General features: G+C 43.5%; 1 protein-coding gene across 7 annotated transcripts in view; it reads right to left on the minus strand.

Moving 5' to 3' along the window:
* Positions 1 to 13,730, minus strand: part of MYOF (myoferlin) — a 177,935-nt gene extending 164,205 nt beyond the window's left edge. For 6 of the 7 annotated variants that reach the window (XM_060405019.1, XM_004020039.5, XM_012102565.4 and 3 more), the window contains exon 1: positions 13,547 to 13,730. In XM_060405019.1, the coding sequence (XP_060261002.1) occupies positions 13,547 to 13,634 (88 nt within the window). In that variant the 5' untranslated portion in view covers positions 13,635 to 13,730. Of the gene's footprint in view, positions 1 to 6,119; positions 6,280 to 13,546 lie in introns of all 7 variants that reach the window. The other variant, XM_042238655.1, reaches the window with a different exon arrangement.
* Positions 13,731 to 14,808: the final 1,078 nt, after the last annotated feature.

The raw sequence follows: 14,808 nt of genomic DNA on the forward strand, positions 1-14,808 counted from the left end.
GAGGATCATAATTTGACTCGGATATTTAAGGCACTCATTGTGTTTTTTCTCTGTAACTACAGCGACCTCCAAGAAGACACACTGGAGGCTTTGGAATCAGAGTCCGGGGCGGAATTCTAACCTGTCTCTGCCTCAGTTTCCTCATGGGTAAAATGAGGATCATAATAATACCTCGTTGCTACTGTTGTTCAGTTGCTAAGTCATGTCTGACTCTGTGTGACTCCATGGACTGCAGCACACCAGGCTTCCCTGTTCTTGGCTATTTCCCAGAGTTTGCTAAAACTCATGTTCATTGAGTCAGTGATGCCATCCAGCCACCTCATCCTCTGTTGCCCCCTTCTCTTCCTGCCCTCAATCTTTCCCAGCATCGGGGTCTCTTCCAATGAATCGCCTCTTCGGATTGGGTGGCCAGAGTACTGGAGCTTCAGCTTCAGCATCAGTCCTTCCAATGAATATTCAGGGTTGATTTCCTTTAGGATTGGCTGATCTCCTTGCAATCCAAGGGACTCTCAAGAGTCCTCTCCAGCACCACAGTCCAAAAGCATCAGTTCTTCGGTGTTTAGCCTTCTTTATGGTCCAATTCTCACATCCGTACATGACTACTGGAAAAAACCATAGATTTGACTATACATAGACCTTTGTTGGCAAAGTGATGTTTCTGCTTTTTATGGCAACCCACTCCATTACTCTTGCCTGGAAAATCCCATGGACAGAGGAGCCTGGTAGGTTTACAGTCCATGGGGTTGCAAAGAGTTGGACATGACTGAGCGACTTCACAGGTTCATCATAGCTTTCCTTCCAAGTAGTAAGCGTCTTTTAATTTCATGGCTGCAGTCACAACACACAGTGATCTTGGGGTCCAAGAAAATAAAATCTGTCACTGCTTCCACTTTTCCCCCTTCTATTTAACATGAAGTCATGGGACCAGATGCCATAATCTTAGTTTTTGAATGTTGAGTTTTAAGCCAGCTTTTTCACTTGTATCTTTCACCTTCATCAAGAAACTTTTTAATTCCTCTTCATTTCCTGCCACTAAAATGGTATTATCTGCATATCTGAGGCTGTTGTCATTTCTTCCAGAAATCTTGACTCCAGCTTGTGACTCATCCAACCTGGCGTTTCACAAGATGTACTACTCTGCATATAAGTTAAATAAGCAGGGTGACAATATACAGCCTTTTTGTACTCCTTTCCCAGTTTTGAACCAGTCAGTTGTTCCATGTTCAGTTCTAACTGTTGCTTCTTGACCTGTATACAGGTTTCTCAGGAGACAGGTAAGATGGCCTGGTATGCCCATCTCTTTAAGAATCTTCCACAGTTTGTTGTGATCCATACAGTCAAAGGCTTTAGCACAGTCAGTGAAGCAGAAGTATATGTTTTTCTGGAATTTCTTTGCTTTTTCTATGATCCAACAGATGTTGGCAATTTGATCTCTCATTCCTCTGCCTTTTCTAAATCCAGCTTGTACATCTGGAAGTTCTTGGTTCACGTACTGTTGAAGCCTAGCTTGAAGGATTTTGAGCATTATCTCGCTAGGATGTGATATGAGGACAATTGTGTTTGAACATTCTTTGGCATTGCCCTTTTTTGGGACTGGAATGATAACTGACTTTTCCACTCTGTAGCCACAGCGGAGTTTTCCAAATTTGCTGGCACACTGAGTGCAGTACTTTCACAGCATCATCTTTTAGGATTTGAAATGGCTCAGCTGGAATCCCATCACCTGCACTAGCTTTGTTCATACTATTGCTTCCTAAGGCCCACTTGACTTCACACTCTAGGATGTCTGGTTCTATGTGATACTTCCTGAAAATGATGTGAAGATGAAATTGGATAATACACAGAGGTCTGAGCACAGAGTGAGAATTTAGTAAAGGGTGGTGGTGGAGTAATTGGTTGTTATCCACCACGCCAACATCTCCAGAAGGCCTAAGCAGCAACCAATACTTAAAGCACTTCTTACATGCTTTCTCTTTTGTAATTATTTTCCGAGTTTTGGACTATTATCCTCTCCATTTTACAGATGAGACAACTGAGGTAAGAGATGCTGGGAACACTGAGTGGGAGGACATGGTGAACTCTTAGTCACAGAGGCTGTTCTGTTCTCTGTGCTGTCCAACAGAGTTGTCAACAACCTCATGTACCCATGAATATTTGAATGAAATAATGTTAGCAGTTCAGTTCATGAAGTCACACTGACCACATTTCAGTGATCTCTATCCGCACGTGTCTCTCATGGCTCTGTTAGAGACAGCAGATCTTGGACATCACCACTATCATAGAAGGTACTATTGGACAGCAATGCTCTCAACAATCAAGTACACAGTAGGCACACAAAGAAGTGTCTGCCAAATGAAGTAAAGAACATTTAGTAAAATGATCTATTTTATTCTCACCATAACGACTAGCTGTTCTGACAAAATATGAACCCCAACTAGACCTCTCTTCTAGGTTGTAGCTCCGCCTTCTAAATGGAGAACAGGCAATTCTCTGGCAGTCCAGTGGTTAAGACTCAGAGCTTTCACTGCCAAGGGCCTAGGTTCAATCCCTGGTTGGGGAACTCAGATCCTATAAGCGGCACAGCCAGAAATAAATTAATTAATTAAATTAAAGGAGAGCAAACAGGTTCTGCCTCAACTGTCTTCATTTAATTTGAAAACATATTATTTAGTCCCTAACCTAGCCTACTAATTTTTCACTTCGCAATGTGCAAAGGAAACAAAATTTCAGGCGGCCAGATGGCACTAAACATCTATTTTTAGTCCAGGTACCTTAAATACTCATTTGACTTTCATAACCTTCAGGGGTAGGTCTTATAACCACTTCACAGCTAGGAAAACTGAGATGCAGAGAGGTTTCTTGCCATTGATTAGACCAAAGCCCTAATATCAAGGTCAGAGGTAGGCTAGGACTCCCCCACCTTCCAGTTTCCTTTGAGATGCAGCTTTCAGTTCAGTCGCTCAGTCATGTCCAACTCTTTGAGACCCCATGAATCGCAGCATGCCAGGCCTCCCTGTCCATCACCATCTCCCGGAGTTCACTCAAACTCACGTCCATCGAGTCCGTGATGCCATCCAGCCATCTCATCCTCGGTCGTCCCCTTCTCCTCCTGCCCCAATCCCTCCCAGCATCAGAGTCTTTTCCAATGAGTCAACTCTTCACATGAGGTGGCCAAAGTACTGGAGTTTCAGCTTCAGCATCCTTCCTTCCAAAGAAATCCCAGGGCTGATCTCCTTCAGAATGGACTGGTTGGATCTCCTTGCAGTCCAAGGGACTCTCAAGAGTCTTCTCCAACACCACAGTTCAAAAGCATTAATTCTTTGACACTCAGCCTTCTTCACAGTCCAACTCTCACATCCATACATGACTACTGGAAAAACCATAGCCTTGACTAGATGGAGCTTAGTTGGCAAAGTAATGTCTCTACTTTTGAATATACTATCTGGGTTTGTCATAACTTTTCTTCCAAGGAGTAAGCGTCTTTTAATTTCATGGCTGCAGTCACCATCTGCAGTGATTTTGGAGCCCCAAAAAATAAAGTCTGACACTGCTTAATGGATCCCAAATAGCATGTGGAAACTCCGAAGGACTACACACTCAAGATCAGCTTTGTAGTTTGTGGGCACAGGGATCTGGTATAATTTGTTCCTATCTGGTTCCCCTGGCTTGTGAGATCCTAAACTGAATGAAGGGAGGAGCCAGAATCATTCATTCAACACCACTAATTGGTCATCTACTATCTGCCAGGCACTGAGCAAGGTGTTGAAGAAAGAGACATGGCCCCTGTGCTCAAGAAGCTTCTATTCTGATGGAGGAAGCAGACAGAAATCAAATAAGCCCGTAAATACATAACTGCATATTCCACTAGGTGCCATGAAGGAGTGTAGAATGTTAGGGGAGAGGACTACAGGCACCTGATCTGGGGCTACTCTGATATCCTACGATGTGCTGGAGGGAGAAGCTGGGGGCCCTCTGGTTCCAGCCTTGCCCTGGGGAGTCCAGGCCAACTGGGAGACCTGGCACTGTGGGGAACCAAGGCTCTCTCCCACTGGCCTTCTGCTCTGCGATGGCTGCCAGCACAACCTTAGCTACCCAGACCTCACAAGACCAGGGCCCCACTGGTCAAGAGGCCACCAGGCCCTTGAGCTGCTGCTGGGCCCTGACAGGCAGGCTTCTGGTCACAGGAGGGCTGCCTTGTGGCTGGCCACTAACACTGCAGAAACGCTGTGAGTTAATAAGGCAGGTATGAGCTGACAATCCAAGTCAACAGAGAGTTGCTAAGAATCTATTGTTCACACCCATTAGGATGACTATTATCCCCAAACAAACCACAGAAACAAACAAACAACAACAACAACAACAAAAAACACAGAAAATACCAAATGGTGGTAAAAATGTGAAGATGGAACCCTTTTAGTACTATTTGTGGGAATGTAATGGTGATTGCAGCCATGAAATTAAAACACACTTACTCCTTGGAAGAAAAGTTATGACAAACCTAGATAGTATATTCAAAAGCAGAGACATTACTTTGCCGACTAAGTCCGTCTAGTCAAGGCTATGGTTTTCCAGTAGTCATGTATGGATGTGAGAGTTGGGCTGTGAAAAAGGCTGAGCGCCGAAGAATTGATGCTTTTGAACTGTGGTGTTGGAGAAGACTCTTGAGAGTCCCTTGGACTGCAAGGAGATCCAACCAGTCCATTCTGAAGGAGATCAGCCCTGGGGTTTCTTTGGAAGGAAGGATGCTGAAGCTGAAACTCCAGTACTTTGGCCACCTCATGTGAAGAGTTGACTCATTGGAAAAGACTCTGATGCTGGGAGGGATTGAGGGCAGGAGGAGAAGGGGATGACCAAGGATGAGATGGCTGGATGGCATCACGGACTCGATGAACGTGAGTCTGAGTGAATTCTGGGAGATGGTGATGAACAGGGAGGCCTGGCATGCTGCGATTCATAGAGTCACAAAGAGTCAGACACGACTGAGCAACTGGACTGAACTGAACTGAAAATAGTACAACCACGATAGAAATCAGTAGGGTGGCCACCTTGAGCAAATCTGGTTCCCTGCAATTAAATACCTGCTGACACTTCCAGGTGGCTCAATGGTAAAGAGTCCACGTGCCAATGCAAAAGACACAGCAGACCTGGGTTCAATCCCTGAGTTGGGAAGACCCCCTGGATAAGGAAATGGCAACCCAGGCCAATATTGTTGCATGGGCAACCCCATAGACAGAGGAGCCTAGCGGGCCGCAATCCACAGGGTCAAAAGAGTCGGACAAGACTTAGTGATTGAGCACTCACACAGACAGGACACCTTACCCCTTAGATGGTGGAACAACTGAGGCCTGAGAGAAGGACCTTATGTGAGACCACAGTTCAGTTTGGTTGAGGAGATACTCCTCATCTGACTTTTGGGAGAATAACAAAATGTGTCTTTGCGATCGCTTTCCATTTCTGTGCTTTTCTTCTACCTCTGTGGACCTCCCTCTCCAGTCTCAGATAGGTAAAGCCCTCAGGTTGGCCTCTGGCAGAGCTGCCCCACCTAGCCCGGCAGGCCTGCACAGGCTGAGCACTCCCTAACCCTAATCCTATTTCACAGAAGAGAGTGAGAAAGTATGGTCCAACTAGCCTGCCCAGTGCAGTTTTCTTATTAATTTAATTCAGTTGGGCTGCTTCCTTAGTACTGTTCACATTAGTTTCTTCCTTCTCATTGTAGCCATGAAATGAACTCCCTCTGTCTTAGAAAGCACTTGTCTCAACTAATACACCCCTTAATTAGTCTTGTTGTTGTTCAGCCACTTAGTGACATGCAACTCTTTGCGATCCCATGGACTGCGGCATGCCAGGCTTCCCTGTCCCTCACCATCTCCCAGAGTTTGCTGAAGCTCATGTCCATTGAGTCAGTGATGCCATCCAACCATTTCATCCTCTGTCACCCCCTTCTCCTCCTTCCCTCAATCTTTCTGATACCTGACTAGAACTAAAACATCCACATTGCTACCTAGTGGCTCCCAACTGGTTTACGAGTAAAAGACAACCCCAATCACACCAATTACTCCTTAGTCAACCTCACCCCAAAGGACAGGGGCTCCCTGGCCTTTTCTGACATTGGTCCAAACCTGGAATGTCTTTCTCTTCATTATTTCTGTCATCCTTTAAGATCAACTCAGGGACACCGTCTCCATGAGGATTTCCACTCTTTCATCTGCTCTTGCATTATAACCTTTGCATGTCTATTCTGGTTTGTAACTCATTCTTGTGTTCCAACCAGCTGGTTCCCTAGACACAGAAGACAAACCATGTGATATGTATTTTTTCTAGACTTAATTTCTGTTATACTGTCTGGCACATTTTAGGGCTCCATAAAAGTAAACATTATCAAATAGGGAAGGAAGTTGAGGAATTCCCATGTGCAGTTTTATATACATATTCATTTAACCCTCAAACATCCCTGCAAGGTAGGAGGTATAATAACTCCTAGTTGAACTATAATAACTCTGCAGCTGAAGGTTTTAATTTATTAGCTCATGAGCACTTAGAAAGAGGTGAAAATTGGAATGCTCATTCCTAAGCCTCCCTGGCTCCAAAGCCCAGGGTTTTTGCATCCTCATGTCCAATAAGCTTTTACCCTAATGCTCAAGGCCAAGTTTGCTGATAAAGCTTAAATGTCTAAGCAGCTGTTTCTAAGAGAAAACTCTGCTCAGAGTCTCTCAAAGAACACCCCCTACTCAACAGAACAGCTGTTCAATAGGAATTACAAAGTAAAGTAATCACTGCCATAATGTGGCAGACACATTCTGCCTTACAGACCACTGAACGTTTCATACACAAATTTTCAACATAAAACTGGCAGCTTCACATTTTCCCAGTCAGAATCAAGGAAGCAAAAAGTAGTATGATACTGATTTGCCCTTGGGTAGCAGGTGCTAGGGACTCGGTGTTCAGAAATAATGTATGAAGTGGCCCTTTGCCAAGCCTAATCCACAAAGCACCTGAGAGAATAATAAATGTAATTCTTCCTGAAAGAAGAGAGAATGGCGGACTTCTGACCATTTCAAGACCAGGAATTAATGACTTTATTGTCTTACATCTCCTGCCAGGGCATTGTTTCCAGGGTCAATCTTTAAAACGTATATTCAACATCCGTGCTATGATAGAGCGGCAGAGGACATTGAAACCCCATGACTTCTTTTTTCTTTTTAATCATTTATTTCTTTCTGACCTTGCTGGGTCTCTGTTGCTGCTCTGGCTTTTCTCCAGTTGTGGGGAGGGGGTGCTACTCTCTGGCTGCAGTGCGCGGGCTTCTCATCGCAGTGGCTTCTCCTGTGCAAAGCACAGGCTCTAGGGTGCCCAAGCTCAGTAGCTGTGGCTCCTAGGCCCTAGAGCACAGGCTCAGCAGTTGGGCTGCATGGGCTTAACTGCTCCTCAGCATGTGGAATCTTCCCAGACCAGGGATCAAACCCATGTCTCATGCATTGGCAGGTGGGTTCTCTACCACTGAGCCACCAGGGCATCCCCCGCCTCCTGCGTCATGCCTTCGTGGCAGAGCCAGATCCCATGGGGATGGAGAGACCCACCAGTAAACCCCAACCAGTCAAAGACCAGCACCCCTGGACATACCTTAAGGGCATACACTTAAGATTTGTTGTGCAGGAGGAAAACAAGTCACACTGATTTGTTTTTCAAAGGCAATTGTAGTTTTGTTCCCTGGTGGCTCAGAGGGTAAAGCATTTGCCTGCAATGCAGAAAACCCGGGTTCAATTCCTGGGTTGGGAAGATCCCCTGGAGAAGGAAATAGCAACCCACTCCAGTATTCTTGCCTGGAAAATCCCATGGGTGGAGAAGCCTGTTAGGCTGCAGTCTATGGGGTCGCAAAGAGTCGGACACGACTGAGCGACTTCACTTCACTTCACTTCAAATAACTGAGAGTCTATAAAATATGCCTTTGGAAAGTGTACCTTTCAGAGTTTCCATGTCTTGATAAGGTGGGGCCACTTTCCGCAGATAGTGAGTCTCCAAACCCTGTTCTCCCAGAAGTGATGGGGATGATTCAGTACCTTGAACAGTTTTGCTTTCCAGAGTGTTTCGTAAAAGCAACGCAGTAGTTCTATCAGAGGACCAATGTGGCCTGCTTGTCAGTTTGTGCCAGTGGGAATCTTTGGCTAGCCCTACAGTATGGCCTTCTCTGGTAGCTCAACTGGTATAGAATCTGCCTGCAATGCAAGAGACCCCAGTTGATTCCTGGGTCGGGAAGATCCCCTGGAGAAGGGATAGGCTACCCATTCCAGTATTCTTGGGCTTCCCTGGTGGCTCAGATGGTAAAGAATCTGCCCACAATGCGGGAGACCTAGGTTCAACCCCTAGCTTGGGAAGATCCCCTAGAGGAGGGCATGAGGCAACCCACTCCAGTATTTGCCTGGAGAATCCTCATGGACAGAGGAGCCTGGCGGGTTACAGTCCATGGGGTCTCAAAGAGTTGGACACGACTGACAACTAAGCACGCACAGCACAGTATAGTCTGGGTAAACCAGGTCACTGTGTGGGCCACTCACTAGGTACCTTCACAGATGATAGTGAATGAGACTCACTGGATCTTTCTCCCATCATACTTCACCATTCTTAATTGGAATTTCCTAGCTTTTCCCTTTACTTAAAATATCACTTTTCTAACTCAACTGTTTTTCAAATTTTCAAGTAGCTAAGTAGTGTTTGCTAAAAATAGAGAATTCTCTATTGCATAAATCACAATCTTTGGGGAATTTCACAAATCTACTTCCTTTCAGATAAGCCACCAGAGGCCCATTTTTCAAAAGAGGAAAAAGGGATTCTCAGAGAGGTTAAGTGGTTTCCTCAAGACTACAAAGTTGATAAGCTCAATGCAGGGGGTACCCTAGAAATACCAGGATTTCAGTCTCAAAACATGTCCAGATGAAATAACAAATATCTGGAAAAATAAGCAATAACATGACAATTCTTTAGTGACATCTGGACTAAGCAGTAGCTATTCCACAGAGACCCCAAAGAGCTACACAAGACCAGAAGTGAGAAAATTCTGGCTAAAGGAATGGACGTGATAAGGACAAATGAGATAACTGTTAGTAGTTGCTACAACTATGCTCTTTGGGAGTCAAATGTTGAATATGGACAGAATGTTGCCACACTGTAAAAGTACAACAATATAAAAGAGTGCAAGAAAATTTCCTTCCAACCAGTCTTTTCAAGAGATTTGACACAGAGGCAGGAGACTAGCCAAATGGAAGTCATCGGCAATAGTCAGCAAGACTGCCTTTAAAAGAAAAGAAACGCACACATATATATACACAGACATATACACACACAGACATATACACACATACCAGGGAATCTGTCTTTCAGAAATGTTCACTTTTACAAGGAGGTCCACTATAAGGATCCATTGCAGCCTCCTTGCTAACAGGGAGTAGCTACTTACAACTTTTAGCAAAAAATTACAACTTTTTAGCAAACTTACACGGAGAAAGCAATGGCAACCCACTCCAGTACTCTTGCGTGGAAAATCCCATGGACGGAGGAGCCTGGTAGGCTGCAGTCCATGGGGTCACGAAGAGTCAGACACCACTGAGCGACTTCACTTTCACTTTTCACTTTCCTGCACTGGAGAAGGAAATGGCAACCCACTCCAGTGTTCTTGCCTGGAGAATCTCAGGGACGGCAGAGCCTGGTGGGCTGCCCTCTATGGGGTCGTGCAGAGTCAGACATGACTGAAGCGACTTAGCAGAAGCAGTAGCAGCAAACTTACAACTCTTTAGCAAAAAATCAGGAAGGATTCATATCAAACTATTCAGAGTAGTTACCCCTACGTAGCAAGACTGGAGAGAAAGGAGGGACGTGGTGAGAATTGTCACTTTTTAGTTGTATAATCTCCTTTGGATTGATAGTCGGTTTTGTTTCTACATGCATATATTTTTTAATTAAAAATCTTTAATATTAAACAAACTTTTTTTGATCTGTAATGTTCGGGGGAATCATAAAGTCTAAGCATTGGAAGAGGCCTCAGAAGTCTGTCTAATCTAATTTCAACTAGATTAGTTTCACAGCCTGGCTGTCTGTGTGAGACTCAAGGGAGAATGGCTACCACAGACTGACAAGCACTCTGCTCTTCCGATCCAGAGTTGGCTTGCAGAACCCAGTGCACCCTAAGAATGTGAAAACTCTATCCTTTTGCACTGCTAAGTATCCATGACATCCACACACAGGGACTTCAGGAATCCTCAGATCCTGCTGGTTCATACAAGGTCCTGACTTCAGCCTCAGAAGGGGAATGAACATGAGAGACTGAAGTCAACTCTAAGCCAGTTGGCTGTCAGTTCAGCACGTCCCCAGCTAAAGTCTACAGGGGGCTCAGTGTCTACACAGCCATCACCATTAACACTCCCAGCACTTAGCCATTCTGCCTACAGTCCTACAGCTTGAAAAGAAAAGTGCTGATTACTGCCAGATCTTGCTGTTTTATGCACTCAAGAGGCAAAACTATACACTCAGTAAACTCAGGGGCTTTCTTGGGTGCTGTCTTGAACCTGTTAGGGCTTTTCACATCTTACTCTCCTCATTTCTCACTCACGCCACCCCATGAAGCACATCTGGTTTTGCTCCATTCCAGCTGATGGATTTATGGTGATATCAGTATCCTCAATTCTGTCAGAACGGAATGTTACTCAATCTTACTTACCAAGTGCTCAAAATTGGAAGGCACACCTGGAAAGGGTTTGCTATCACCAATATCTTAAACGATTGGACTAGACTGAAAGCAAGAAAAATGCCATAGTCATTATTATATCTGCTTTAGTGCCTAAAGCAATGCCTTTCATACCCTGCTGAGAGCAGTGATTCAATACATGGAACTGTAAAATTATAGAACCTTAAAACTGAAAGAAATCTCAAGATCAGTTCCCATGATTCCACAACGGAGAAATTTGAGACCTGGCTGGTTAAACCCGGATCATCAGCTATTCTATCAACATTAGCCAGAGTCCAGATACTCCCACGTGGGAGCTGAGTTGTTTCTTCCATTAGGTTGCTTGTCAGGTGAATAAATGAATGACTTTACCATTCAACTTATACAACCAAAGGAGACTAGAAAAGAGCCTGAAGCTAAATAATCTAGTAAATGTAATCATTTAGATAACCTATATTGGCCCACATTAACTGAAGTTTTCCACTTTCAGTTGAGTGTTTATGTTCACAGCCTTAGGCAGACATAATTTTAGTCATTTAAAATTTTTGACCAATACATACCCCAGACAAATAAGTCAGATTTCAATATAGTGTTACATTCCAGTTCCTTTACAATCTGTATGACTTACCCCATGACATTACCAGATTGAACCCAACATATTTTTACATGTCTTTACATGTCAACGGTGAAGGAAAAAAACTTTCCATCTTATGTCCCAATTATGTAACTGCTTCAAGAAAAATTTTTTTACAGAGCCACAGTGAGATATCTGTCAGAATGGCTGCTATCCAAAAGGCGAGAAATAAAAAGTGTTGGTGAAAATGTGGAAAAAGGGAACCTTCATACATTGTTGGTGGGGACGTGAACTAGTCCAGTCACTATGAAAAATACTATAGAGATTCCTCAAAAAATTAAGAATAGAACTGCAACATAATTCAGCTATCCCACTTCTGGCATTTATCTAAAGAATAAACAAACACTAATTTGAAAAGACATGTGCACCCCTGTGTTCAGTGCAGCATTATTTACAATAGCCAAGATATAGAAATAACCTAAGTGCATACCAATGGATGAATGGATAAAGAAGATATGGTATATATAGATATGCAATGGAGTATTACTCAGGAATTTTCTTAAATGGTAAAACCTCGCCGTTGCAACAACATGGATAGACCTTGAGGGTATTATGCTAAATGAAATACATCAAACAGAGAAAGACAAATATTAACACCATACGATTTCACTCATATGCAAAATTATAAAAAACAAATGAACAAACCAAATGAAAAAAAAACAAAGAAAACCCAAAACACGTAGATACAGAGAACAGAGTAGCAGTTACCAGGAGGGGAGGGGAAGGGAGGAAGGCAAAATGTGTAATGGGGATCAACTGTGTAATGAAGAATAGAAATTAAATATTTGGTGGTAAGCATGCTGCAGTACATACAGAAGTAGAAATAGAATATTATATAAAACATAAAATGTTGCAAATCAATGTAACTGCAATAAAAATAAATTTGAAAATAAAAAAAGAAAAAGATTTTTTAAAAGAAGACATGCAGGGGAACCCTGATGTAACATAAGTACGTGATACTCACTAACCAGATTCTTAACTATGTTGTACATTAAGAATCCAACTTTTGTTTCCCAAATCGTTTTTAACTAACCAATCATTTGGCAGCTTTGGGTTTCATTTCTCTGTTCATCTCAGAGGCGGAGATTTCAGAAGAGGAACAGAGATAAAATGGACAAAAGAAAGAAAAAAGGCACAGGTTACTCAGAAACTGGAAGGGAGAAGTAGTGAGAGAGAAACGTGCTGAGGTTTGATCAGGATCCACACACCCATCAAGGCTCCCACTTTTTCTGCCCTCCTCTCTCACTCCCTTTCATTTTTCCTGCCAAGGAGTGAACTGGCAATCTTACCAATGACCTTGGACAAACAGAACCGGCTAAAGCTCCTAAATTCAGCTTTAGACACATCACTCTAGCCCAAACTGGAATGACCTACCATGGCTGAGAGTGTGCCATCCCTCCAACCACTCCTGTCCCCCTCCATTGCAATTAAATGTCAAGAAATATCACCTGTCGGAATTACAAGCCTTTTAAAGATGATCTAGTCTACACCTGCCTCATTTGTTTTGCAAAAGAGAAAACTGACATCCAGAGATTTCTTTTTTTTTTTTTCATCCAGAGATTTCTAAGTTACTAGAGCAAGTCCAAACTAGATGCCTAAACTGCAAATTTGCATTGTTCAGAGCTCTTTCCTCTAGGAGCAGTTTAAAAGCCACGAACACACAAAAAACACCCTAACTTTGGAGAAATGAAGAACAACTACAAAGAGGCACAAAACATGAAACAAACCAAAACAATACCTTTACTCCACCTCCCAGAAGCCCAGTGACAATAAAAGCAGCAAAGGGCTGTTTTACCAAGTAATGATACTTCTAACAACTTAATTGTGCTTTTTCCTCCTTTATCCATTTCTCACAGGCAGAGGCAATAAAAATGTATCCAAGACTACTGAAACTCTTAATCTGGACCAACACAGAACTATTTTTTTCCCAGAACATTTTGATACTTGAAAGTTGGTACATGGTTTACCCCAAGGGCTATTAGAATTCAAACATCCGGTCATCCAATGAGCCTCAAAGCCCTGCGGAAAATCAAATGCCTTCCACAGGAATCGGTCCTCTCCCCTGACCTGTACAGGTAACAAATGCCAGCTATAGCCCCAGAGGATTTGATCAATCGCAGACTTTCAGAGAATGTGTAGACCCAAGAAACTAACATTCCAAAGCAGGACTGGAGAAAAAGAAGCAAACTTGACCTTACCTTTAAAAATAACAGAAACAATAGGATCCGGTTTCCCAAATTTCGTCTTAGGGATATTGCTGGCAGATTCCACAATCACTCGAAGCATGGCTCTCAATGGACAGAAAGCAAACTTCAGCAACGAAGTTAAGGAGCCTAGGGCTCTGGATCCCGGCCGCGCTGCCCGGGAGAGAAGGCGGGGGATGACTTGTCCAGCGAAGAGGGAAGGAGGAGAGGCAATGGGTGGGTCCCTGACGGATTATTTACTGAAGGTTACGTGTAAACTGATATCCAAACGCCCAAGTCTCCGCAGCTCTGCAGGCACCCGCTTAAGAATTCGGGAAATGTGGGAGTGAAAAGGACAAAAGCCAGCTAAAAATTAATTGTAGGCAACAAATGAAACTGGAGCTAACAAATGTAGACAGGTCAGAAGACTACGAAAACGCTGCTGCTTATAAGTGACAATACTCGAAGCCCAATTAATTGGTTTTCTGTTACCCCTTCCATTCTTTTCTGATCGTCCTGGAGTTTTAAAACTTGACTGAGTCAGTAAAAGAAAAAAAATTTTCTTTTAACTTTTTCGGTTTCTTTTCTCCTGCTGTTGAGCACACTCACTCAGCAGTAACTTATAAAAGAAATTGTTTTGGATCAGTTAAAGGGTGCCCCCTATCGTATGGCAGAAAAATGAATGAGTTATTTCAAGCAAACTCAATCCTGAGGTCCTAATAGGAGTTTACAAAATTGGTGTCCTGGAGGCTGATCCTTTTTAGTTGCAAAAGAGTTCTCCATAGACCTTCTTTTAAAATCCTTAAGAGGTGACAGCTGGCGAGCTAAGTTTTCCTGGCCCATCAGAAGCTGCTAGTAGTGTTCAGTGAAAATGGAGAATTGACTCTCCATTCTTCAGGGTCTAAACCCCAGCAGTGTCTTCCTTTTCTTTGTTAGAGGGAAAAAAAAAAACTTTTGATGAGACTTGTTAAAGTGGCCCAGGAAGATTTCATTCAAGGGGAGGGGACTACTACACTGGAATCTTTCAGTGTAAGAGAGAGTTTGGGCTCATATCAGAATAGGGCATGGACAAGGGGGAATTGGGGCTTTCCTGGTGGCTCAGACAGTAAAGAATTGCCTGCCGTGCAGGAGACCCGGTTTGATCCCTGGGTCAGGTAGATTCCCCTGGAGAAGGGAATGGCAACCCACTCCAGTATTCTTGTCTGTAGAATTCCATGTACAGAGGAGCCTGGCAGGCTATACTCCATGGGGTCGCAAAGAGTCAGACAGGACTGAGT

The sequence above is a fragment of the Ovis aries genome, chromosome 22, assembly GCF_016772045.2.
Source record: "Ovis aries strain OAR_USU_Benz2616 breed Rambouillet chromosome 22, ARS-UI_Ramb_v3.0, whole genome shotgun sequence".
NCBI classification, from domain to species: Eukaryota; Metazoa; Chordata; class Mammalia; order Artiodactyla; family Bovidae; genus Ovis; species Ovis aries.